This window comes from Chrysoperla carnea, unplaced genomic scaffold (genome assembly GCF_905475395.1).
Source record: "Chrysoperla carnea unplaced genomic scaffold, inChrCarn1.1, whole genome shotgun sequence".
NCBI lineage: Eukaryota > Metazoa > Arthropoda > Insecta > Neuroptera > Chrysopidae > Chrysoperla > Chrysoperla carnea.
The window spans coordinates 62,321-88,192 of record NW_025408233.1 but is presented as its reverse complement, the minus strand read 5'-3'; the positions used below and the strand labels follow the sequence as shown (position 1 = coordinate 88,192).

Genomic DNA, 25,872 nt, shown 5'->3' with positions numbered 1-25,872 from the left:
TTTTGATCCAAGTAAGTCAATATACATCTATTTAGGGCTTTTATGATTGGATCAAGTCTAAATAAGCCAAAAATGATCATAATTTGACTTTTTTTTTTTTTAAAAAAATTTTTCGAAAAATTTCGATGTCGAATCTAGAGTGCCAGGACTATACAAAAGTGTGAAATTTTGGTCCAAGTAAGTCGATATGCATTTATATAGGTCTTTTATGATTGGATCAAGTCTAAAGAAGCCAAAAATGATCATAATTTGACATTTTTTGATAAAAACAAAATTTTTCGAAAATTTTCGATGTCGAATCTAGGGTGCCAGGACTATACAAAAGAGTGAAATTTTGATCCAAGTAAGTCGATGTGCATATATATATGTCTTTTATGATTGGATCAAGACTAAATTAGCCAAAAAGGATCATAGTTTGACATTTTTTTATAAAAAAAAAATAATTCGAAAATTTACGATGTCGAATCTAGAGTGCCAGGACTATACAAAAGAGTGAAATTTTAATCAAAGTAAGTCATATGCATATATATAGGTCTTTTATGATTAGATCAACTCTAAATAAGCCAAAAATGATCATAATTTGACATTTTTTGATAAAAAAAAAATTTTTCGAAAATTTTCGATGTCGAATCTAGAGTGCCAGGACTATACAAAAGAGTGAAATTTTGATCCAGGTAAGTCGATATGCGTATATATAGGTCTTTTAAGATAGGATCAAGTCTAAATAAGCCCAAAATGATCATAATTTGACATTTTTTGATTAAAAAAAATTTTTCGAAAATTTTCGATGTCGAATCTAGAGTGCCAGGACTATACAAAAGAGTGAAATTTTGATCCAAGTAAGTCGATATGCATATATATAGGTCTTTTATGATTGGATCAAGTCTGAATAAGCCAAAAATGATCATACGTTGACATTTTTTTATAAAAAAAAAAAATTTTCGAGAATTTTCGATGTCGAATATAGTGTGCCAGGACTATACAAAAGAGTAAAATTTTGATCCAAGTAAGTCGATATACATCTATTTAGGTCTTTTATGATTGGATCAAGTCTAAATAAGCCAAAAATGATCATAATTTGACATTTTTTTATAAAAAAAAAATTTTTCGAAAATTCTCGATGTCGAATCTAGAGTGCCAGGACTATACAAAAGAGTGTTATTTTGATCCAAGTAAGTCGATATGCATATATATAGGTCTTTTATGATTGGATCAAGTCTAAATAAGCCAAAAATGATCATAATTTGACATTTTTTTATAAAAAAAAATAAATTTTCGATGTCGAATCTAGTGTGCCAGGACTATACAAAAGTGTGAAATTTTGGTCCAAGTAAGTCGATATGCATTTATATTTGTCATTTATGATTGGATCAAAACTAAATAAGCCAAAAATGATCATAAATTGACATTTTTTGATAAAAACAAAATTTTTCGAAAATTCTCGATGTCGAATCTAGAGTGCCAGGACTATACAAAAGTGTGAAATTTTAATCCAAGTAAGTCAATATACATCTATTTAGGTCTTTTATGATTGGATCAAGTCTAAATAAGCCAAAAATGATCATAATTTGACATTTTTTTATATAAAAAAAATTTTTCGAAAATTTTCGATGTCGAATCTAGAGTGCCAGGACTATACAAAAGTGTGAAATTTTGGTCCAAGTAAGTCGATATGCATTTATATTTGTCATTTATGATTGGATCAAAACTAAATAAGCCAAAAATGATCATAAATTGACATTTTTTGATAAAAACAAAATTTTTCGAAAATTCTCGATGTCGAATCTAGAGTGCCAGGACTATACAAAAGTGTGAAATTTTGGTCCAAGTAAGTCGATATGCATTTATATAGGTCTTTTATGATTGGATCAAGTCTAAAGAAGCCAAAAATGATCATAATTTGACATTTTTTGATAAAAACAAAATTTTTCGAAAATTTTCGATGTCGAATCTAGGGTGCCAGGACTATACAAAAGAGTGAAATTTTTATCCAAGTAAGTCGATGTGCATATATATATGTCTTTTATGATTGGATCAAGACTAAATTAGCCAAAAAGGATCATAGTTTGACATTTTTTTATAAAAAAAAAATTTTTCGAAAATTTACGATGTCGAATCTAGAGTGCCAGTTTGGCATTCATAAGAGGACTTTATATTAAAATCTTCTATTAAATTACCAACTGTGATATGTTGACAAAGTGGAAGCGTTTTTAATCCGCGATCTTAGTAAGTGTGATCGAATCTGAAAAAAAAATTAAAGTGGACAAAGGAACGGTCTAGGATAGAGTAGTAGTCTGTGATTTTACTACAACTCTATGGGCTATCAATAAATGTCAAAATATTTGACGACAACAGAAAACACATGTAAGTAATTATTTCAACACTTAAATAATTTATTTAAATTGCAATATAAATATTCTTTTTGTTTTTAGAGTTTACAAATATAACAGTGTTAAATTGATTAAATGTTAAAAATAATCTGAAACAAAATTCTCAAGACAAATGCACAATATAACCTCTTTAAGGTAAGGTTTTTGTTTGTTAAATTAACTCAGTGTTTTTTTGTTTTTTTTTTATAAAATCTGTGAAAACTATATTGAAACTGAACTGAATTGAACAGTTCCGATTTTGCGTTAAATTCTTCTGTTTAGTGAATCAAGTATCCATCTTCTGGCTCTGACCCGTGACTCAATTTATTCAATATTACACAGAGCAGAATCCGATGAAGCTTACGTACCGGCGAAGTATAACTCCGAATCGAAAGACTAAAGACACCCATCAAGGGCTGTCTGCACTCGTGGTCAGCTACACTTCCAAAACGCGGTATTGATCACGTTCAACACCAAATTTAAATATTTAATTAAAATCGAATCGGAACTGTCCAATTGCGTATTGTTAAACTACGTATACTAAACGTTTTGACTTTTTTGTAGGTAAATCTCCAATTACATCGCTACAAATTGGGACAGAAGGAAGATAATTAAAGTTAAGCAACGTACCTTGAAAATCTAGGTAAAACCACCACAGAATACCGAGCGTACACCTCCAAACAAACAACACCAGCCGTTGATGAAATGTCCAGGTATAATTAATTTGATCGTTCAAGTAAGTCCACTTCTTTTGAAGTTAAACCAATTATTTTATTTCCAGATTAAAATGCCCAATCCATCAATTGTACGATGTAATATTAAAACGTGCTCGCGTTGCGGGCACGAACGTGTATCTTATTGATTTTAATAAATTTTATCCTTGATGTGTACCATTCAACGGTGATTTTATTAAGAGAGCTCATCTTTAAATTGTCTGAGCTTTTTAGCTTCGTTCTGTATTCATGCGCCGAACTACGTTGTTATTGTTTGTTAACTTTTAATAATTGTTGCGCGTGGTGGTCATTCACACGTTAGTGTGTACTAACGTCCGTTCACACGCTAACGTGATTTTAATTCAACTTTTTTAATTGACTAATTTTATTTTTTTTTTGTGTGTGTGTTTAGATTTAGATAGGGTTTTTTATTTATTTATTTATTTCTATTTTTTTTTTGTATTTTCTTTTGTAAATATTTCTTTTCGTGTTCGTGTGTTTTAATGATTGTTACCTTTTTCTGTCCCAATGTTTTTGATCGCGTTTACTACTCTAATTTAAAAGATTTTTAATTACTATCAGCCAAACCTACAATCAAAATACTGTGAACCGAAATGAACGGTTCAGTCTCCCCCACTTTTAGGGAGAAATACTATTGTATTTCGGAATGTTATTAAAGTTATTAATTGATTTCTTCTCTTTCGATGAACGGCTTCAGGTCCTCGACGTGGGCTTTGTACCTTATTTTAGTTTCTAAGTCTTCGAGGTCGCATGAAACAGGGGTTGTAAAACGGAGTATTCTCCTGGGTGTCGTCCACCGGGGAATAAATTTTCTGGCCTCGTCGAATTGGGGACCACCGTGGTCTCTCTGTAGCACAATTTGGCCCTCTGTGAAAGGGTGTTCTGGTGGACGTTTGGCGTTATGGAAACGTTTCATTTTGTCATGTGCCTTCGCCAATGACTCTCGGACCTTATCGAGATCTGGTGGGGGATCATCATGGATTATTTCATGCAAATTCCACCGGAGGTCCAATGGAGTTGGAACTGCTCGTCCTAAAAATACCGTCGAGGGGCTGCATTGGATCGATTCGTGGAATTGACTATTATGTGCAAATTGAAAATATGGAAGGAATTGATCCCATTCTTTGTGGGTGTTTGCGTATTGACGTAACATAATAGTCATTCCACTCTTGAGGTCCCTGTGGATTCTTTCGACGAAAGAGTTACTCGACGGTCTATAAGGTGCGCACAGAATGTGTTTGATACCCCATCGAAGGCACATGAGCCTAAATTTCTCGCCTGTAAATGCCTTATGGTTGTCCGTAATGACGTGTCGAGGTGGACCGAAGCGTAACCAGACCTTATTGAGCTTGTCGACGGTGTTAGCCGCCGTAACACGTTTTACGGGAATGGCCTCCAACCATTTCGTGAAGCTATCCGCCACTGTGAGCACATATCGGAACCCGTTTTTAGTCATGACTAAGGGGCCAACGTGATCTATGTGGACCCTCTCCCACGGGTGTTCTGGAGTTTTAGAAGCTAATGGGGCCCCAGGTGCTTTATTGTGTGGTTTACACCGCTGGCATTCCGGACAGGACCTAACATAACCGCGGACCTCCTCAAACAGTCGTGGCCACCAGAAGCGACGGGCAATGGCCCTATAACTTTTTGTAATGCCGGGGTGGTTTGAAGCTATTCCATCGTGGTGATAGTAGAGAAGCATTTGTCTCATAGTTTTAGGTACAGGGATACGTCGCAACCTATTTTTCCCTACAAATTTTTAGAAGAAGGGAGTCCCGTAACTCATAGCCTATCACATCATCTCCGGCACGTAGGCGCTGGATGATGAGCCGTAGCTCCGGATCCTCCTCTTGCTGTCGTTGCAGAGAGGTAAAGGTTTGTGGTACCTCGTCTAAAACTGAAATTTTACCTGTATGTCCGTCTGTCAAATTTTTATGGAAGTTGTCTGTGGGACTTTTCTCGTCGTTTGATATTTTAATTGAAAATAGCCTTGAAAGAGCGTCAGCTACAACATTTGTGGGGCCTTTTATGTGTTCCACGTCAAACTCAAAACGTGAGAGTTTTAGTACCCACCTTCCCACTCGGCCAAGCTGTTTTGGATGGTTCATGACCCAGCTTAGGGCTCCGCTATCGGTGTTGAGTAGAAACCGTGTTCCTAGTAAGTACTGTTTGAATTTCTCCAGGGCCCAGACGACAGCGAGACTCTCCAGTTCGTATGCAGAATATTTAACCTCCGCAGGGGTTAATTTTCTGCTAGCGTACTGGATGGCTCTTTGGCCTCCGTCTAGTTCCTGAAGCAATACAGCAGCAATTGCGACACCTGAAGCATCGGTTTGTACGATGAAGCGTTTTTTAAAATCTGGGAAGGCAAGTACTGGAGCTTCTGTAAGAGCTTGTTTGACCGCGTTGAATGCTTTAATTTGGTCATCTCCGAAGTGGTACACCACGTCCTTTTTTCTGAGTGCGTTCAGCGGGGCAACTATTTCGGCGTAGTTGGGGATGAAACGCGAGAAGAAGGAAGTCATCCCCAAGAAGGATCTCAGTTGCTTAATGTTGCGAGGTATTCGCAGGTCCAACACAGCCGCTACCTTCGACCTATCCAAAGCTACACCTGACGCGGATATTACATGCCCTAGGAATTGAATGCTAGGTAGACATAGTTGCATTTTGTCCGGTCGTACCGTTAAGCCGGTATCTCGTAACCTAGTGAACACTATCTCCAGGTGTTTTAGGTGCTCTTCAAAGCTCGAGCTGTAAATTAAAATGTCGTCGAAGTAAGGGATAACACATTTATAGCGGAGGTCTGCGAATAACCCGAAGATCAAGCGGTTTAGAGCCATTGGGCTGACACTTAATCCGAAGGGAGTAGTCCGGAACAAGTATTGGCCTGTTGGCGTAGAGAACGCTGTGTATTTTCGGCACCCAGGGGACAGCATGATTTGATAGTAAGCGCTAGTTAAATCGATCACTGAATAGCAGCGTGAGCCACTCAAGCTCTGAAAAACATTCTCCATATTAGGGGAGGGAAAGCCGTCGAAGATAACTTTCGCATTCAGACGCCTATAATCGATACACAGTCTGTTTGAACCATCTTTTTTCTTTATTAAAAAGGCTGGAGCCGAGTATTCACTCCGGCAAGGTTCGATAATGCCTTGCTCCAGGAGGCCGTTGATGTGCTGTTCCATTTCAAGCGCTTTAGGGGGTGAAAGTGGATAGGGTGGGCTCCGTACCGGAATACTGTCCTTTAAACGTATGGTGTACCAATAATCACGAGCACAACCGATTTTGTTGGTGATTGTGTCACTAAAGCGATTCAATAACGTTTCGAGACGGGAAGATTGAGTTTTCGGCAACGTAGGTGATGTGACGATGTTATTTATTGTACAGACTGTCCCTGGACACATGGGGATGGGTATTTTTGGGTTGAACATGAAGGTCACTAAGCATTTTTCGAAATTTAAAATAGCCTTCATGTGTTTTAAAAGATCAACACCCATGATTAAACTGAAGGTTAGGCTTGGTATTATATGAAACGCTGTCTTCCAAGTAAATCCGCCAATTCTGATAGAACATGTCAGTAACTGATGGACATTAGTGACAGTACCATCCGCTAATATAGTTTGGAGCGTTGTGGTGGAGATCTTGCCTAAACCAAGCTTTACTGTAGCTGTTGCCAATTTTTTATCACAAAAACTATGAGTGGCCCCTGAATCCAGAAGGCAATCGTACGTACAAGGTCCTATGGTTACGGGTATTGTAGGTAGGCTAGTACGTTGTGAACGAATTGATAATAATTTGCGACGTCCCATTAGACAACGATGGGGGGGACGAGACGGGGTTTGGTTGATTGTATTGTAATTGGAGATTTCAACTAGTTTTTTGTAGGTTTAGACCTACTGGAGTTCTGCTCCATTTGTGCGTACATTACTTGTCTATCCGTTATTTGACGCACCTCTTGAGCTACTAGGTCAAGTATTTCGAATGAATCCGGTACCATCCTAAATTTACAAATATCATATGTCGCCCTATTCATGCGAGCCCAAAGAATTGTAATGATCTCCTGCTCACTAAGGTTGGCTCCAATGATTTTAGATTTGAGTTTAATATCATCAATGAACGCCGTGAATAATTCCTCTGGACGTTGCCATCTATACAAGTGTTCTGATATGAGCAGGGACCTTTCGGCCGGCGCAAAAAATACATCTAATATCCTGAAGCGAAGGGAGTCCCAGGTGGGATAAGATTGGATATTTGTAGCCCACCATCTTTGAAAATTTCCGTCACAAAACTGGAGGAGATGTGTTAGAAGAGGTTTCTCCTCCAGGACGTGTAACTCTGCGAGCTTTTGGATTTCCTCCAGGAATTTTATTATATTCGGTTTGCTGGAGCCGTCACACCGAGGGAAGTCTTTGAAGTACGTATCTATGTTTACCTGATACTTAATTTTGTACATATTATCTCCTACATTACTATGCGATAAATTTATTAACGACTTATTCGTACTCTGATTGCAGGATTGGCTACATGATATCTTACTTATGGATTCACATAAATATTTTAATTGGAGATTTACCTCGTGAATATCATGCTCGTGTGATGCGTTGAGTCGTGTTTGGGAACGCATAAACTGGATGACTCTTGATGGTGTGGCGTCCTCCTCTCCTACTGCTGTTGTTGTCGCAGGTTGCCCAGTCGGACCTGCATGTGCTGGTGGCGCAAGAACAGGATGAAGTGATGGAGTTGTATTCGATTGCGTAGTTGGCGCATGATTCACATGATATGGATACGTTGGAAGAGCTTGTCCGTACTGTGGAACACTCCCCAACCCATAACCAAAATACTGATGCAGTTGTGCAGACGACGCAGGTGGAACCATACCAGGCGCCGGATTCAATATCGGTACGTTTCCAGGACTCGTACCAATAGTTGTTTGTGGTACATTTCCAGCCAATACTGTCGTGGGTAGGGTGGAATTGGCTTTCGACACTGATGGTGCTATTGTCGTAATACCATGAGCACCTGGAATATCTGGCGGAGTAGCGTAACTTGGTGAAGTTGCGTCAACAATGGTACCCAATCCAGCAGTGTTATTTGTTGTAGCTGTTGTGTTGACGACGATTGTTGTCACAACCATTGGAACATCTGCTGATGATGTCGTGTGTTTGTTGGACCGTGTAGTCGGCATCCTCTGGCAGTTCACCTAGACGTTACGCTCGTACGAACAAAGAAAAAAAATTAGTAGTATGTATTTTTTTTTTTGCAAAATTTAATTTTAAATTATGAGCCAATAATCCTTTTTTTTTTTTTTTTTTTTTTTTTCTAATCCAGACTCGATCAACTACCCTACGCTATATGCTACCAACTTTGGCATTCATAAGAGGACTTTATATTAAAATCTTCTATTAAATTACCAACTGTGATATGTTGACAAAGTGGAAGCGTTTTTAATCCGCGATCTTAGTAAGTGTGATCGAATCTGAAAAAAAAATTAAAGTGGACAAAGGAACGGTCTAGGATAGAGTAGTAGTCTGTGATTTTACTACAACTCTATGGGCTATCAATAAATGTCAAAATATTTGACGACAACAGAAAACACATGTAAGTAATTATTTCAACACTTAAATAATTTATTTAAATTGCAATATAAATATTCTTTTTGTTTTTAGAGTTTACAAATATAACAGTGTTAAATTGATTAAATGTTAAAAATAATCTGAAACAAAATTCTCAAGACAAATGCACAATATAACCTCTTTAAGGTAAGGTTTTTGTTTGTTAAATTAACTCAGTGTTTTTTTGTTTTTTTTTTATAAAATCTGTGAAAACTATATTGAAACTGAACTGAATTGAACAGTTCCGATTTTGCGTTAAATTCTTCTGTTTAGTGAATCAAGTATCCATCTTCTGGCTCTGACCCGTGACTCAATTTATTCAATATTACACAGAGCAGAATCCGATGAAGCTTACGTACCGGCGAAGTATAACTCCGAATCGAAAGACTAAAGACACCCATCAAGGGCTGTCTGCACTCGTGGTCAGCTACACTTCCAAAACGCGGTATTGATCACGTTCAACACCAAATTTAAATATTTAATTAAAATCGAATCGGAACTGTCCAATTGCGTATTGTTAAACTACGTATACTAAACGTTTTGACTTTTTTGTAGGTAAATCTCCAATTACATCGCTACAAATTGGGACAGAAGGAAGATAATTAAAGTTAAGCAACGTACCTTGAAAATCTAGGTAAAACCACCACAGAATACCGAGCGTACACCTCCAAACAAACAACACCAGCCGTTGATGAAATGTCCAGGTATAATTAATTTGATCGTTCAAGTAAGTCCACTTCTTTTGAAGTTAAACCAATTATTTTATTTCCAGATTAAAATGCCCAATCCATCAATTGTACGATGTAATATTAAAACGTGCTCGCGTTGCGGGCACGAACGTGTATCTTATTGATTTTAATAAATTTTACCCTTGATGTGTACCATTCAACGGTGATTTTATTAAGAGAGCTCATCTTTAAATTGTCTGAGCTTTTTAGCTTCGTTCTGTATTCATGCGCCGAACTACGTTGTTATTGTTTGTTAACTTTTAATAATTGTTGCGCGTGGTGGTCATTCACACGTTAGTGTGTACTAACGTCCGTTCACACGCTAACGTGATTTTAATTCAACTTTTTTAATTGACTAATTTTATTTTTTTTTTGTGTGTGTGTTTAGATTTAGATAGGGTTTTTTATTTATTTATTTATTTCTATTTATTTTTTGTATTTTCTTTTGTAAATATTTCTTTTCGTGTTCGTGTGTTTTAATGATTGTTACCTTTTTCTGTCCCAATGTTTTTGATCGCGTTTACTACTCTAATTTAAAAGATTTTTAATTACTATCAGCCAAACCTACAATCAAAATACTGTGAACCGAAATGAACGGTTCACCAGGACTATACAAAAGAGTGAAATTTTAATCAAAGTAAGTCATATGCATATATATAGGTCTTTTATGATTAGATCAACTCTAAATAAGCCAAAAATGATCATAATTTGACATTTTTTGATAAAAAAAAAATTTTTCGAAAATTTTCGATGTCGAATCTAGAGTGCCAGGACTATACAAAAGAGTGAAATTTTGATCCAGGTAAGTCGATATGCGTATATATAGGTCTTTTAAGATAGGATCAAGTCTAAATAAGCCCAAAATGATCATAATTTGACATTTTTTGATTAAAAAAAATTTTTCGAAAATTTTCGATGTCGAATCTAGAGTGCCAGGACTATACAAAAGAGTGAAATTTTGATCCAAGTAAGTCGATATGCATATATATAGGTCTTTTATGATAGGATCAAGTCTAAATAAGCCAAAAATGATCATAATTTGGCATTTTTTGATAGAAAAAAAAATTTTTCGAAAATTTTCTATGTCGAATCTAGAGTGCCAGGACTATACAAAAGAGTGAAATTTTGATCCACGTAAGTCGATATGCATATATATAGGTCTCTTATGATTGGATCAAGTCTAAAGAAGCCAAAAATGATCATAATTTGACATTTTTTGATAAAAACAAAATTTTTCGAAAATTCTCGATGTCGAATCTAGAGTGCCAGGACTATACAAAAGAGTGTAATTTTGATCCAAGTAAGTCGATGTGCATATATATAGGTCTTTTATGATTGGATCAAGACTAAATAAGCCAAAAAGGATCATAGTTTGATATTTTTTTATAAAAAAAAAATTTTTCGAAAATTTACGATGTCGAATCTAGAATGCCAGGACTATACAAAAGAGTGAAATTTTAATCAAAGTAAGTCATATGCATATATATAGGTCTTTTATGATTGGATCAAGTCTAAATAAGCCAAAATTGGTCATAATTTGAAATTTTTTGTTAAAAAAAAATTTTTTCGAAAATTTTCGAAGTCGAATCTAGAGTGCCAGTACTATACAAAAGAGTGAAATTTTGATCCAAGTAAGTCGATGTGCATATGAATAGGTCTTTTTTGATAGGATCAAGTCTAAATAAGCCAAAAATGATCATAATTTGACATTTTTTGATAAAAAAAAAATTTTTCGGAAATTTTCGATATCGAATCTAGAGTGCCAGGACTATACAAAAGAGTGAAATTTTGATCCAAGTAAATCGATATGCATATATATAGGTCTTTTATGATTAAATAAGTCTAAATAAGCCAAAAATGATCACAATTTGACAATTTTTGATAAAAAAAAATTTTTCGAAAATTTTCGATGTCGAATCCAGAGTGCCAGGACTGTACAAAAGAGTGAAATTTTGATCCAAGTAAGTCGATATGCATATACATAGGTCTTTTATGATTGGATCAAGTCTAAATAAGCCAAACATGATCATAATTTGACATTTTTGATTAAAAAAAAATTTTTCGAAAATTTTCCATGTCGAATCTCGAGTGCTAGGACTATACAAAAGAGTGAAATTTTGATCCAAGTAAATCGATATGCATATATATAGGTCTTTTATGATTGAATAAGTCTAAATAAGCTAAAAATGATCATAATTTGACAATTTTTGATCAAAAAAAATTTTTCGAAAATTTTCGATGTCGATTCTAGAGTGCCAGGACTATACAAAAGAGTCAAATTTTGATACAGGTAAGTCGATATGCATACATATATAGGTCTTTTATGATTGGTTCCAGTCTAAATAAGCCAAAAATGATCATAATTTGACATTTTTTGATATTTTTCGAAACATTTTGATGTCGAATCTAGTAGAGTGCCAGGACTATACAAAAGAGTGAAATTTTGATCCAAGTAAGTCGATATGCATATATATAGGTCTTTTATCTTTGGATCAAGTCTAAATAAGCCAAAATTGGTCATAATTTGACATTTTTTGATAAAAAAAAAATTTTTCGAAAATTTTCGATGTCGAATCTAGAGTGCCAGGACTATACAAAAGAGTGAAATTTTGATCCTAGTAAGTCGATATGCATATATATAGGTCTTTTATGATTGGATCAAGTCTAAATAAGCCAAAAATGATCATAATTTGACATTTTTTGATAAAAAAAATTTGCTCGAAAATTTTCGATGTCGAATCTAGAGTGCCAGGACTATACAATAGTGTGAAATTCGGATCTAGGTAAGTTGATATGCATATATATAGGTCTTTTATGATAGGATCAAGTCTAAATAGGCCAAAAATGATCATAATTTGACATTTTTCGATAGAAAAAACATTTTTTGAAAATTTCCGATTTTACAACTAGAATGTCATGACTTTATATATCATTGAAATTTTGATCCAAGTAAGTCAAAATGTATACATAGAGGTCCTCTATGACTGGACTAAGTATAAATAAGCCAAAAATGATCAAATTTAACATTTTTCGAGAGAAAAAACATTTTTTTAAAATTTTCGATTTTACAACTAGAATGTCATGACTATACAAATCATTGAAATTTTGATCCATGTAAGTCAATATGTATTCATAGAGGTCGTTTATGACTGTACTAAGTAGAAATAAGCCAAAAATGATCAAATTTGACCTTTTTCGATTGAAAAAACATTTTTTGAATATTTTCGATTTTACAACTAGAATGTCATGACTATACAAATCATTGAAATTTTGATCCAAGTAAGTCGAAATGTATACATAGAGGTCCTTTATGACTGGACAAAGTATAAATAAGCCAAAAATGATCAAATTTGACATTTTTCGATAGAAAAAACATTTTTTGAAAATTTTCGATTTATCAACATGAGAGTCATGACTATACAAATCATTGAAATTTTGATCCAAGTAAGTCAAAATGTATACATAGAGGTCGTTTATGACTGGACTATGGACTTAGTATAAATAAGCCAAAAATGATCAAATTTGACATTGTTCGGTAGAAAAAACATTTTTTGAAAATTTTTGATTTTACAACTATAATGTCATGACTATACAAATCATTGAAATTTTGACCCAAGTAGGTCAGAATGTATACAAAGAGGTCCTTAATGACTGGACTAAGTATAAATAAGCCAAACATGATCAAATTTGACATTTTTCGATAGAAAAAACATTTTTTGAAAATTTTCGATTTTTCAACATGAGAGTCATGACTATACAAGTCATTGAAATTTTGATCCAAGTAAGTCAAAATCTATACATAGAGGTCATTTATGACTGGACTTAGTCTACATAAGCCAAAAATGATCATAATTTGACATTTTTTGATAAAAAAAAAATTTTTCGAAAATTTTCGATGTCGATTCTAGAGTGCCAGGACTATACAAAAGAGTCAAATTTTGATACAGGTAAGTCGATATGCATACATATATATATCTTTTATGATTGGTTCCAGTCTAAATAAGCCAAAAATGATCATAATTTGACATTTTTTGTTATTTTTCGAAACATTTTGATGTCGAATCTAGTAGAGTGCCAGGACTATACAAAAGAGTGAAATTTTGATCCAAGTAAGTCGATATGCATAAATATAGCTCTTTTATGATTAGATCAAGTCTAAATATCCAAAAATGATCATAATTTGACATTTTTTGATAAAAAAAAAATTTTTCGAAAATTTTCGATGTCGATTCTAGAGTGCCAGGACTATACAAAAGAGTGAAATTTTGATCCAGGTAAGTCGATATGCATATATATATATAGGTCTTTTATGATTGGTTCCAGTCTAAATAAGCCAAAAATGATCATAATTTGACATTTTTTGATATTTTTCGAAACATTTTGATGTCGAATCTAGAAAGCCAGGACTATACAAAAGAGTGAAATTTTGATCCAAGTAAGTCGATATGCATATATATAGGTCTTTTATCTTTGGATCAAGTCTAAATAAGCCAAAATTGGTCATAATTTGACATTTTTTGATAAAAAAAAATTTTTCAAAAATTTTCGATGTCGAATCTAGAATGCCAGGACTATACAAAAGAGTGAAATTTTGATGCAAGTAAGTCGATATGCATATATATAGCTCTTTTATGATTGGATCAAGTCTAAATATCCAAAAATGATCATAATTTGACATTTGTTGATATAAAAAACATTTTTCGAAAATTTTCGATGTCGAATCTAGAGTGCCAGGACTATACAAAAGAGTGAAATTTTGATCCAAGTAAGTCGATATGCATATAAATAGGTCTTTTATGATTGGATCAAGTCTAAATAAGCCAAAAATGATCATAATTTGACATTTTTTGATACAAAAAAAACATTTTTCGAAAATTTTCGATGTCGAATCTAGAGTGCCAGGACTATACAAAAGATTGAAATTTTCATCCAAGTAAGTCGATATGCATATATTTAGGTCTTTTATGATAGGATCAAGTCTAAATAAGCCAAATATGGTCATAATTTGACATTTTTTGATAAAAAAAAAATTTTTCGAAAATTTTCGATGTCGAATCTAGAGTGCCAGGAATATACAAAAGAGTGAAATTTTGATCCAAGTAAGTCGATATGCATATTTATAGGTCTTTTATGATTGGATCAAGTCTAAATAACCCAAAAATGATCATAATTTGACATTTTTTGATAAAAAAAATTTTTTTTGAAAATTTTCGATGTTGAATCTAAAGAGCCAGGACTATACAAAAGAGTGAAATTTTGATCCAAGTAAGTCGATTTGCATATATATAGGTCTTTTATGATTGGATCAAGTCTACGTAAGCCAAAAATGATCATAATTTGACATTTTTGATAAAAAAAAAAAATTTTTCGAAAATTTTCGATGTCGAATCTAGAGTGCCAGGACTATACAAAAGAGTGAAATTTTGATCCAAGGAAGTCGATATGCATATATATAGGTCTTTTTTGATAGAATCAAGTCTAAATAAGCAAAAAATTATCATAATTTGACATTTTTTTTATAAAAAAAAAATTTTTCGAAAATTTTCGATTTCGAATCTAGAGTGCCAGGGCTACACAAAAGAGTGAAATTTTGATCCAAGTCAGTCGATATGCATATATATAGGTCTTTTATGATTTGATCAAGTCTAAATTAGCCAAAAATGATCATAAGTTGACATTTTGAGATAAAAAAAAATTTTTTTGAAAATTTTCGATGTCGAGTTTAAAGTGCCAGGACTGTACATAAGAGTGACATTTTGATCCAAGTAAGTCTATATGCATATAATGATTTGATCAAGTCTAAATAAGCCAAAAATTATCATAATTTGACTTTTTTTAATAAAAAAAAAATTTTTCGAAAAATTTCGATGTCGAATCTAGAGTGCCAGGACTATACAAAAGTGTTGGCGCCTATACTAATCGAATCAAATCAAATATCGATAAATAAAAATTAGTTTTATCAACCGACACATATAAAGGTCGGCACTAGTTTATTTGTAAAAAATATATTTTTTTTGTTATTGTACAAATATCGTTTTTTGTATAGTTAAAAAAAGAAATCGATACCAGTGAGTTGGTTTTGTATTTTCGTTTAAATCGATTCCAGTTAGTTTGGAATACTTAGATATAAATTTAGTCATTGAAATAAATTCAGTTAGTTGAGTTTTTTTTTTTTGAAGATCGAAGGAATTTTAGTGATTCGAAATTTAGTACGAACAATTATATTAAATAAAGTGAATTGGACCACAACCAACATATTAGCGGCCAAATAACGTCAGCCGCCAATTGGTGATTTATCCACAATTCCCCTTTTCCGAATTTACCCCTAAATCACCAATCACTACCGGTGAAAATTAATCAAGGTAAGCCCAAAGAAAATTTATTTGTATAATTGTTTTTTTTTTTTTTTTTTTTTTTCTGGTTTATTAAAGCTTATTATATTTTCGTTCGTATACAGTCCACACTCGTGGACGTCGCATTTAGGCGCGTTCATAAATTTGATCCTTCGGTGTCGGATCATATTGAATCATATTTGATTCAATTTAGATTTAGAATATTTTTCTTCGTTTTTATATTGAATGGATGTTATATTAAACAATATCGATATTTGATTAATTCGATTTAGTATGAATTAATTTAAATTACAACATACTCGAAATTATTATTTTTTTTTTTTTTTTGATAAAAAACGCGGTCTGTATTGCGTAATTTCAGACTAGTATGTGAAAAATAAAAATTTGTTTGTTCAAATTATGTAACAGTGGTTTACAAAAAGCTGTTTATTAATTGAATTTATTTGGGAGTAATAATAATAAATTTGATTCAATCATTTGTTGAAATATTTATTGTAATTATTGATTATTTTCGATTTGCGTATTATCTGCAATTTCATTTATTTGACCATTATTTTAGATTTTCGATTCATGAGCTTATTCCAGTTTTATTCGATTCTGATAAAATTATCCGTTTCCAATATACCTGTAATGCAATTTAGCATTTAATTGATTTAATATTTAATTAATTTAATTTTTTATTATTTCGTATTTAGATAACAATTCTTTATTATTTCATTCCCATACTTAGTTTACATTTTTCTTAGATTTAAATATTATTTGGTAAAAAAAATAAAATAAAATGGCGAGTGATGAGGCTAAACTGAAAATTCTCAATAGCCGAAAGGAAATGTTTTTCCGAAGAATTCAAAAATTATTTGAATATACTCAGGATATCGATAATGTAACAGTGCGTAAAAATTTCCTCACAAAAATATAATGTTTAGAGGAAACCAAGGCTAACTACATCGATATTATTGAACGGATAAACGAATTGAAATTAAAAATGGATCCCGATTTTGTACCCAATTATCAACTTCTCGAAGCTTTCGACGATTTATATTGCGAAATATTAACTTGCGCTGAAGATATTACCCAGAAAGTCGAAGTCAGAGTCAACGAGGCATCTGTTTCCAATTTAGAATCATCATCTCGAATGATGCCTAAGCTGCCTAAATTATCTCTACCTACATTTTCCGGTAATATCCTAGAATGGCCAATTTTTTATGAGTGTTTTAAGTCCTCCATTCACACTAATAGTCGATTGGACAAAATAAATTATTTAATAGGACAGCTTTCGGGGAAGGCAAAAAATGTTTGTACTGGCTTACCCCCTATTGGATCGAATTATCAAATTATTTGGGATAAGCTCTGCGAAAGGTATCAAAATCCACGTATCCTGGCCGGTTCTTACCTACAACAAATTTTGGATTTTAAACCTGCACAGTCAGGTTCAGTCAATAATTTGGATAATATCCTAGACAGATGTGATGCATCATACCGTGCCCTTAAGGAATTAGATATAGCTGATTTATTAGGTTTTACGTACGCATATTTATTGTGGTCGAAATTGGAACCAGATACGCGCAATCTGTTTGAAAATACGCGAAGAAATTCCAGTATCTTTACTTATGCGGAGATTACTGCATTTATCAAGCAGCAGATTCAAATATACAATAGCACATTAGGTCATGGAAAATCCAGTTCGACATACCAAAATGTAAAATCAAAATCACACGCATTTTTTGGAGAAACCAATCGAAAGAGCAATCGTTGCTTAATTTGTAACTCCAATCAACATACGGATATAAAAACCTGTACAAAATTTCTGGATAAATCTGCATCGGATAGATTTAAAATAATAAAAGGGAAAGGTATGTGCATTAATTGTTTTGAAAATCACAAGGTTGTACAATGTAAAAGTCCGTCCGTATGTAACGTTTGCCACTATAAACACAATAGTTTGCTACATTTCGTCAAGCCTGCAAATAATAATAGTACAAGTTCCGTTGTGAGTCAAAGTGATTCTGTTACCAGTCCAAGTAGCCCCGGTGTAGTTCAAAGTGATACGTCAGCATTTTGTTCGACAGTCGATGATTCTATAATCAAATGCGGTTCTACAGTGTTGTTGTCAACGGTAATTGTCCATGTATACGATCATGTCGGTGTCAGGCATAGAGTACGTTTCTTGTTAGATTCTGGTAGTCAAGGGAATTTCTTGACGGAAGGTTGTATTAAGAAACTTAGATTAAATATATCGTCTTCGAATATGGTTGTTAAGGGCTTTGGTGGGGACAGTCAGGTTTTAGGAGCCTCGGATTTAATTATTTATTCACGTTTAAATTCATGCGTCAACTATAAAGTTAATGTTTTTGTAATCGAAAAAATCACAGATCGGTTACCTAATGTCAAAATTTTACGAGAATCGTGGGAACATTTTAGTTATCTACCATTAGCGGATGATCAATTTTGTGAGCCTGGTCCTATAGAGGGCATATTAGGGGCTCAAATGTTTGCCACTTTATTAGAATCACGTAAAATCAAAAGTAAAATTAATTCACTTATTGCCCTTGAAACAAAGTTGGGTTTCGTAATAATGGGCTGTGTACCCAATTTGCCAGTAGCATCCACGTCGGTACAATCCTTTCACACTCAGGTGAAACCGCCATTAGAAAAGTTGGTGCGTAAATTTTGGGAATTAAAGGACATTCCAACACAAAATTTCGAGAGTCCAGAAGATGTGGAATGCGAGAAAATTTTTGTGTCGACCGTAATGCGGGAGAATTCGGGACGATATGTGGTATCTTTACCTTTTAAACATAACGCCAATAAATTAGGCGAGTCATACTCAAACGCTTTAAAACGGTTTAAAGCTTTGGAAAATAAATTCGATAAAAATCCAACGTTGAAGCAACAATACAGTGCCGTAATTAGGGAACATTTAGAAAAGGGTTATATATCTTTAGTAAAAAATAACCCGTCTATTCCCCATTATTTCATCCCACACCATGGTGTATTTAAACCGGACAGTGTGTCCACCCCTCTTCGATGCGTTTTCGACGCAAGCGCTAAAACTACAAAGCAAGTATCTTTGAATGACTTGCTTTATACTGGCGCTAAACTACAATCGGATGTAGTTAGTTTGTTTTTAAATTTTCGTTTGTTTTCGGTTGCATTCACAGCAGATATTCGTCAAATGTATCTGAGAATCGGAATGCATCCAGATCACAGAAAATTTCAGCTAATATTATGGCGCTTCTCAAAAACCGATGAAATTTTAGTATATTCGTTAGACACCGTTAGTTTTGGTGTAAAGAGTTCGCCATTTTTAGCTTTAAGAACGTTAAAACAATTGGCGTTAGATGAAGCCGACAAATACCCGTTTGCTTCGTCAATTGTTCAACGTGATTTTTTCATGGACGATTTGGTCACAAGCGTCAACACGGTCAAAGAAGCTACGGAATTATATTCGCAGCTCATTGAGTTATCTGGATCGGCCCAATTTGAATTGACAAAATGGGCGACAAATTCTCAGGAATTATTTTCTTTTGTGCCCGAAAAGGACCGTTCTCCTAAAATAGTATCCTTTGATTCAGACAGTCTGAAAATATTGGGTATGCAGTGGTACCCTCATTCGGATGTTTTCACTTTTAGTATTAATGCCGAACTTAGACCCTGCACTAAACGTAATGTACTTTCGACAGTCGCTAGGTTGTTTGATCCGTTAGGAATATTAGCACCTGTAACACTATTAATAAAACTCTTAATAAAAAAATTGTGGATATTAAAATTGGATTGGGACGAGGCTCCTGATAGGGAAATTTGTTTATTCTGGGAAAATTTCCAAACTGATTTAAAATGTTTAGAATTGTTTAAAATTCCTCGTCATTTTGGGGCGATTAAAGATTTACCGGTTGAATTAATCGGATTTTGCGACGCATGTTTAGAATCTTATGGCGCTATGATTTACATTAGGACGGTTACGCCGACTAATAAAATATTGGTTAATCTAGTTTGTGCGAAAACCAAGGTTGCTCCAATGCGAACGGAATCTATTCCAAGATTGGAGTTGTGTGCAGCTGTTTTGTTGGCCAGGTTGTTTAAATTTGCAATGTCCAGTTTGGAACCGCGCGTTCAGGTTCGAAAATTATTTGCATTTTCCGATTCGACAGTAACTTTGAATTGGATTGGATCCCCACCCTATCGTTGGCAAACATTCGTTGCCAACCGAGTTTCATTAATACAATCGTTGGTATCAAATGAAAATTGGTTTCATGTAGAGGGGGTACAAAATATTAGCGATGTACTTTCTCGAGGATTAAGTCCATCTCAATTCATGAAAATGCCTAATTGGGTTACGGGTCCAGAGTGGTTAAAATTAGAACCTTCATCGTGGCCAATAAGAAAAATTTCTGTTAATTTGGACGTTATGCCTGAAGAAAAATTAACGGTTATGATTGCTACTCAAAGGCAGGAAAATTCTGTATATGCATTTATTCAGAAAATTTCTTTTTGGAAAAAAATGATACGAACAACCGTCTATATTTTACGATTTATAAAAATTTTGTCTTCTAAGGGTAGTATTAACGCCTCCGATTTAGTTAAAGCTGAATTAGTCTTAGTTAGGGTGATTCAAAATCACCATTTTGCAGACGATATTCGATCGTTGGAAAATAGAAGCCTTTCCACTGCAAATTTACGACCACTTAGTCTCTTTTTGCATGATGGGCTGATACGTGTAGGTGGACGTTTACGAAATGCTGATATTAGTTTTGAGCAAAAGCATCCACTACTTCTCCCTAAGAAAGATAATTTTATTAATTTATTAATAGAAAATTGTCATAAAGAAAACTTACATACAGGGCCATCGTTAGTTTCATCCATACTACGCCAAAAATATTGGATACTGGGCGCCCGTAATACAATTAGGCATAACTTGAGGAAATGCAACCATTGTTTTAAATTAAATCCGAAGCCCGTTTTTCCCAAAATGGCGGATTTACCTTCAGTTAGAGTTTCAGAAACTTCAAAATCCTTTTTACATGTTGGGGTTGATTTTGCAGGGCCATTCTTCATTACTATGAGTCGAAATCGTGGAGTAAAGAGCCAAAAGGCATACTTATGTTTATTCATATGCTTATGTACTAAAGCTCTCCATTTAGAACTCGTGTCGGATTTATCAACCGATCTATTTTTGGCTGCCTTCAAACGCTTTTTATCCAGAAGGGGCGCATGTTCAGTGGTGTACTCCGATAATGGTACTTACTTTATTGGGGCTAAAAACGAATTAGAAAATTTATATAAATTATTGAATTCTGATGAATTTGAAAAAAAAATGGGCTGCCGAGTTAGCTCATCGGAAAATTACCTGGAAATTCCAGCCTCCTTTTAGTCAACATTTTTCCGGTATATGGGAAGTGCAAGTGAAGTGTGTTAAGACCCATTAATACAAAGTTGTCGGGGATCAAATTCTTTCATATGAAGAGTTGAATACGGTATTGGTTCAAATAGAGGCATTACTAAATTCCAGGCCTCTATCTTGGTTGAGTACTGACCCAACCGATCCCATACCTTTGACACCAGCTCATTTTCTTACCATGACCCCGTAAGATTCATTACCTTCACCAAGTGTTCCAAACCGTCCGGTAAATTTACTCGATCGGAAACGATTATTGGATCATTTGGTACAAGGGTTCTGGAAACGGTGGAGAAATGATTACCTGACACAAATGCAATTAAGGCAAAAATGGAATGTTCCTGGTTATCCTATCCAATTAGGAACCCTGGTGGTTATTAAACAAGATAACGTACCCGTTCTTCGTTGGCCAGTCGGTAGAGTCGAAAAATTATTCACTGGCATAGATGGTATTGTTCGGGTGGTAGAGGTGAAAACTAAATCGGGTCTATATAAACGACCAGTTGTGAGATTATGCCCCTTACCCTCACAATAATCAATGTTTTCATTTAATTTGTCCGCCCCATCACCTTATTAATTTTAGTTTAGTTTTTATTTCTTTTTTTTTTTTTTTTATAAATTTGATAACACTATTAAATTATTCGATTTTTCGATATTTTGATTGTCCCAGTGATTGCAGATAATATGAAATGAAATTGTCTTTATTTTGGAATACATTGAGTAACTTTAAGTCTACAAATTATTGTATTGTTTATTATTTGACACTTTGGTTGGTTATGTTACTTAGCCACAGACGCATATTATGTTGCGCCGTAGACTTATTATTTACGATAGACTGCTCATTGCATATCGTTTTAAAAAATGATTAGTTTCAGAAGCGTTTTTCTGAGTTAGCTCAAAAAATATCGTTCTGAGCGGGGGCTATGTTGGCGCCTATACTAATCGAATCAAATCAAATATCGATAAATAAAAATTAGTTTAATCAACCGACACATATAAAGGTCGGCACTAGTTTATTTGTAAAAAATATATTTCTTTTGTTATTGTACAAATATCGTTTTTTGTATAGTTAAAAAAAGAAATCGATACCAGTTAGTTGGTTTTGTATTTTCGTTTAAATCGATTCCAATTAGTTTGGAATACTTAAATATAAATTTAGTCATTGAAATAAATTCAGTTAGTTGAGTTTTTTTTTTGAAGATCGAAGGAATTTTAGTGATTCGAAATTTAGTACGAAAAATTATATTAAATAAAGTGAATTGAACCACAACCAACATATTAGCGGCCAAATAACGTCAGCCAATTGGTGATTTATCCACAATTCCCCTTTTCCGAATTTACCCCTAAATCATCAATCACTACCGGTGAAAATTAATCAAGGTAAGCCCAAAGAAAATTTATTTGTATATATAATATAATTGTTTTTTTTTTTTTTTTTATCGGGTTTATTAAATCTTATTATATTTTCGTTCGTATACAGTCCACACTCGTGGACGTCGCATTTAGGCGCGTTCAAAAAGAGTGAAATTTTGACCCAAGTAAGTCGATATGCATACATATAGGTCTTTAATGATAGGATCTAGTCTAAATAAGCCAAAAATGATCATAATTTGACAGTTTTTGAAAAAAAAAAAAAATTTCGGAAATTTTCGATTTCGAATCTAGAGTGCCAGGACTATACAAAAGAGTGAAATTTTGATCCAAGTAAGTCGATATGCATATATGTAGGTCTTTTATGATTTCATCAAGTCTAAATAAGCCAAAAATGATCATAATTTGACATTTTTTTATAAAAAAAAATTTTTTCGAAAATTTTCGATGTCGAATCTAGAGTGCCAGGACTATACAAAAGAGTGAAATTTTGATCCAAGTAAGTCGATATGCATATATAGAGCTCTTTTATGATTGTGTCAAGTCTAAATAAGCCAAAATTGATCATAATTTTTTAAGTGCCAGGACTATACAAAAGAGTGAAATTTTGATCCAAGTAAGTCGATATGCATATATATAGGTCTTTTATGATTTTATCAAGTCTAAATAAGCCAAAAATGATCATAATTTGACACTTTTTTATTAAAAAAAATTTTTTGCAAATTTTCGATGTCGAATCTAGAGTGCCAGAACTATACAAAAGAGTGAAATTTTGATCCAAGTAAGTCTATATGCATATATATAGTTCTTTTATGATAGGATCATGTCTAAATAAGCCAAAAATGATCATAATTTGACATTTTTTGATAAAAAAAAAATTTTCGAAAATTTTCGATGTCGAATCTAGTGTGCCAGGACTTTACAAAAGAATGAAATTTTGATCCAAGTAAATCGATATGCATCTATATGGGTCTTTTATGATTGGATCAAGTCTAAATAAGCCAAAATTGGTCATAATTTGACATTTTTTTATTAAAAAAAAATTTTTTGCAAATTTTCGATGTCGAATCTAGAGTGCCAGAACTATACAAAAGAGTGAAATTTTGATCCAAGTAAGTCGATATGCATATATATAGGTCTTTTATGATAGGATCATGTCTAAATAAGCCAAAAATGATCATAATTTGACATTTTTTGATAAAAAAAAATTTTTCCAAAATTTTCGATGTCGAATCTAGAGTGCCGACTGTACAAAAGAGTGAAATTTTGATCCAAGTAAGTCGATATGCATATATATAGCTCTTTTATGATTGGATCAAGTCTGAATAAGCCAAAAATTATCATAATTTGACATTTATTGATACAAAAAAAATTTTTCGAAAATTTTTTATGTCGAATCTAGAGTGCCAGGACTATACAAAAGATTGAAATTTTGATCCAAGTAAGTCGATATGCATATATTTAGGTCTCTTATGATAGGATCAAGTCTAAATAAGCCAAAAATGATCATAATTTGACATTTGTTGATAAAAAAAAAATTTTTCGAAAATTTTCGATGTCGAATCTAGAGTGGCAGGGCTATACAAAAGAGTGAAATTTTGATGCAAGTAAGTCGATATGCATATATATAGGTCTTTTATGATTGGATCAAGTCTAAATAAGCCAAAAATGGTCATAATTTGACATTTTTTGATTTAAAAAAAATTTTTCGAAAATTTTCGATGTCGAATCTAGAGTGCCAGGACTATACAAAAGAGTGAAATTTTGATCCAAGTAAGTCGATATGCATATTTATAGGTCTTTTATGATTGGATCAAGTCTAAATAAGACAAAAATGATCATAATTTGACATTTTTTTATTTAAAAAAAATTTTTTGCAAATTTTCGATGTCGAATCTAGAGTGCCAGGACTATACAAAAGAGTAAAATTTTAATTTAAGTAAGTCGATATGCATATATATAGGTCTTTTATGATAGGATCAAGTCTAAATAAGCCAAAAATGATCATAATTTGGCATTTTTTGATAGAAAAAAAAATTTATCGAAAATTTTCGATGTCGAATCAAAAGTGCCAGGACTATACAAATCATTGAAATTTTGATCCAAATAGGTCAGAATGTATACATAGAGGTCATTTATGACTAGACTAAGCATAAATAAGCCAAAAATGATCAAATTTGACATTTTTCGATAGAAAAAACATTTTTTGAAAATTTTCGATTTTTCAACATGAGGGTCATGACTGTACAAATCATTGAAATTTTGATCCAAGTAAGTTAAAATGTATACATTGAGGTCCTTTATGACCGGACTAAGTATAAATAAGCCAAAAATGATCAAATTTGACATTTTTCGATTGAAAAAACATTTTTTGAAAATTTTCGTTTTTACAACTAGAATGTCATGACTATACAAATCATTGAAATTTTGATCCAAATAGGTCAGAATGTATACATAGGGGTCCTTTATGACTGGACTAAGTATAAATATGCCAAAAATGATCAAATTTGACATTTTTCGATAGAAAAAACATTTTTTGAAAAATTTCGATTTTTAAACAAGAGAGTCATGACTATACAAATCATTGAAATTTTGATCCAAATAGGTCAGAATGTATACATAGGGGTCCTTTATGACTGGACTAAGTATAAATATGCCAAAAATGATCAAATTTGACATTTTTCGATAGAAAAAACATTTTTTGAAAAATTTCGATTTTTAAACAAGAGAGTCATGACTATACAAATCATTGAAATTTTGATCCAAGTAAGTCAAAATGTATACATAGAGGTCCTTTATGACTGGACTAAGTATAAATAAGCCAAAAATGATCAACTTTGTCAATTTTCGATAGAAAAAACATTTTTTGAAAATTTCCGATTTTTCAACATGAGAGTCATGACTATACAAATCATTGAAATTTTGATCCAAGTAAGTCAAAATGTATACATAGAGGTCCTTATGACTGGACTAAGTATAAATAAGCCAAAAATGATCAAATTTGACATTTTTCGATAGAAAAAACATTTTTTGAAATTTTTTTTGAAAATTTTCGATTTTTCAACATGAGAGTCATGACTATACAAATCATTGAAATTTTGATCAAAGTTAGTCAAAATGTATACATAGACGTCTTTATGACTGGACTAAGTATAAATAAGCCAAAAATGATCAAAATTGACATTTTTCGATAGAAAAAACATTTTTTGAAAATTTTCGATCTTACAACTAGATTGTCAAAACTATACAAATCATTGAAATTTTGATCCAAGTAAGTCAAAATGTATACATGGAAGTCCTTTATGACTGG

At 33.1% G+C, this 25,872-nt stretch overlaps 2 protein-coding genes and 2 long non-coding RNA genes across 5 annotated transcripts; 3 read left to right on the top strand and 1 right to left on the bottom strand.

Annotated features, from left to right (window-relative positions):
* Nucleotides 1–2,192: 2,192 nt before the first annotated feature.
* Nucleotides 2,193–3,267, top strand: LOC123304820. Its single transcript, XR_006536796.1, has 4 exons — nt 2,193–2,364; nt 2,433–2,525; nt 2,934–3,082; nt 3,151–3,267. It is a non-coding gene; the product is annotated as an uncharacterized LOC123304820 (long non-coding RNA).
* Nucleotides 3,268–8,454: 5,187 nt separating this feature from the next.
* Nucleotides 8,455–9,576, top strand: LOC123304821. Its single transcript, XR_006536797.1, has 4 exons — nt 8,455–8,701; nt 8,770–8,862; nt 9,271–9,419; nt 9,488–9,576. It is a non-coding gene; the product is annotated as an uncharacterized LOC123304821 (long non-coding RNA).
* Nucleotides 9,577–16,781: 7,205 nt separating this feature from the next.
* LOC123304819 lies at nt 16,782–20,376 on the top strand. Its single transcript, XM_044886390.1, has 2 exons — nt 16,782–20,245; nt 20,352–20,376. The coding sequence occupies exons 1-2, from the start codon at nt 16,782–16,784 to the stop codon at nt 20,374–20,376; spliced, it is 3,489 nt and encodes a 1,162-aa protein (XP_044742325.1).
* On the bottom strand, nt 20,326–21,144 carry LOC123304822. 2 transcript variants are annotated; one of them, XM_044886391.1, is made up of 2 exons: nt 20,632–21,144; nt 20,326–20,574 (listed from the first exon to the last, which is right to left on the bottom strand). In XM_044886391.1, the coding sequence occupies exons 1-2, from the start codon at nt 20,906–20,908 to the stop codon at nt 20,414–20,416; spliced, it is 438 nt and encodes a 145-aa protein (XP_044742326.1). In that variant the 5' UTR covers nt 20,909–21,144; the 3' UTR covers nt 20,326–20,413. The 2 variants fall into 2 exon arrangements, with proteins under 2 accessions (XP_044742326.1, XP_044742327.1); XM_044886392.1 differs by having other exon boundaries at nt 20,636–21,144.
* Between the last annotated feature and the right edge of the window lie 4,728 nt (nt 21,145–25,872).

Coding starts and splice junctions, on each gene's coding strand:
- LOC123304819 (XM_044886390.1), top strand. CDS start 16,782: ATGGATCCCGATTTTGTACCCAATTATCAACTTCTCGAAGCTTTCGAC. Junction 20,246..20,351: donor GTTATGATTGCTACTCAAAG/GCAGGAAAATTC, acceptor TTGTCTTCTAAG/GGTAGTATTAACGCCTCCGA.
- LOC123304822 (XM_044886391.1), bottom strand. CDS start 20,908: ATGAATAAACATAAGTATGCCTTTTGGCTCTTTACTCCACGATTTCGA. Junction 20,575..20,631: donor AACTAACGATGGCCCTGTAT/GTAAGTTTTCTT, acceptor TATCTTTCTTAG/GGAGAAGTAGTGGATGCTTT.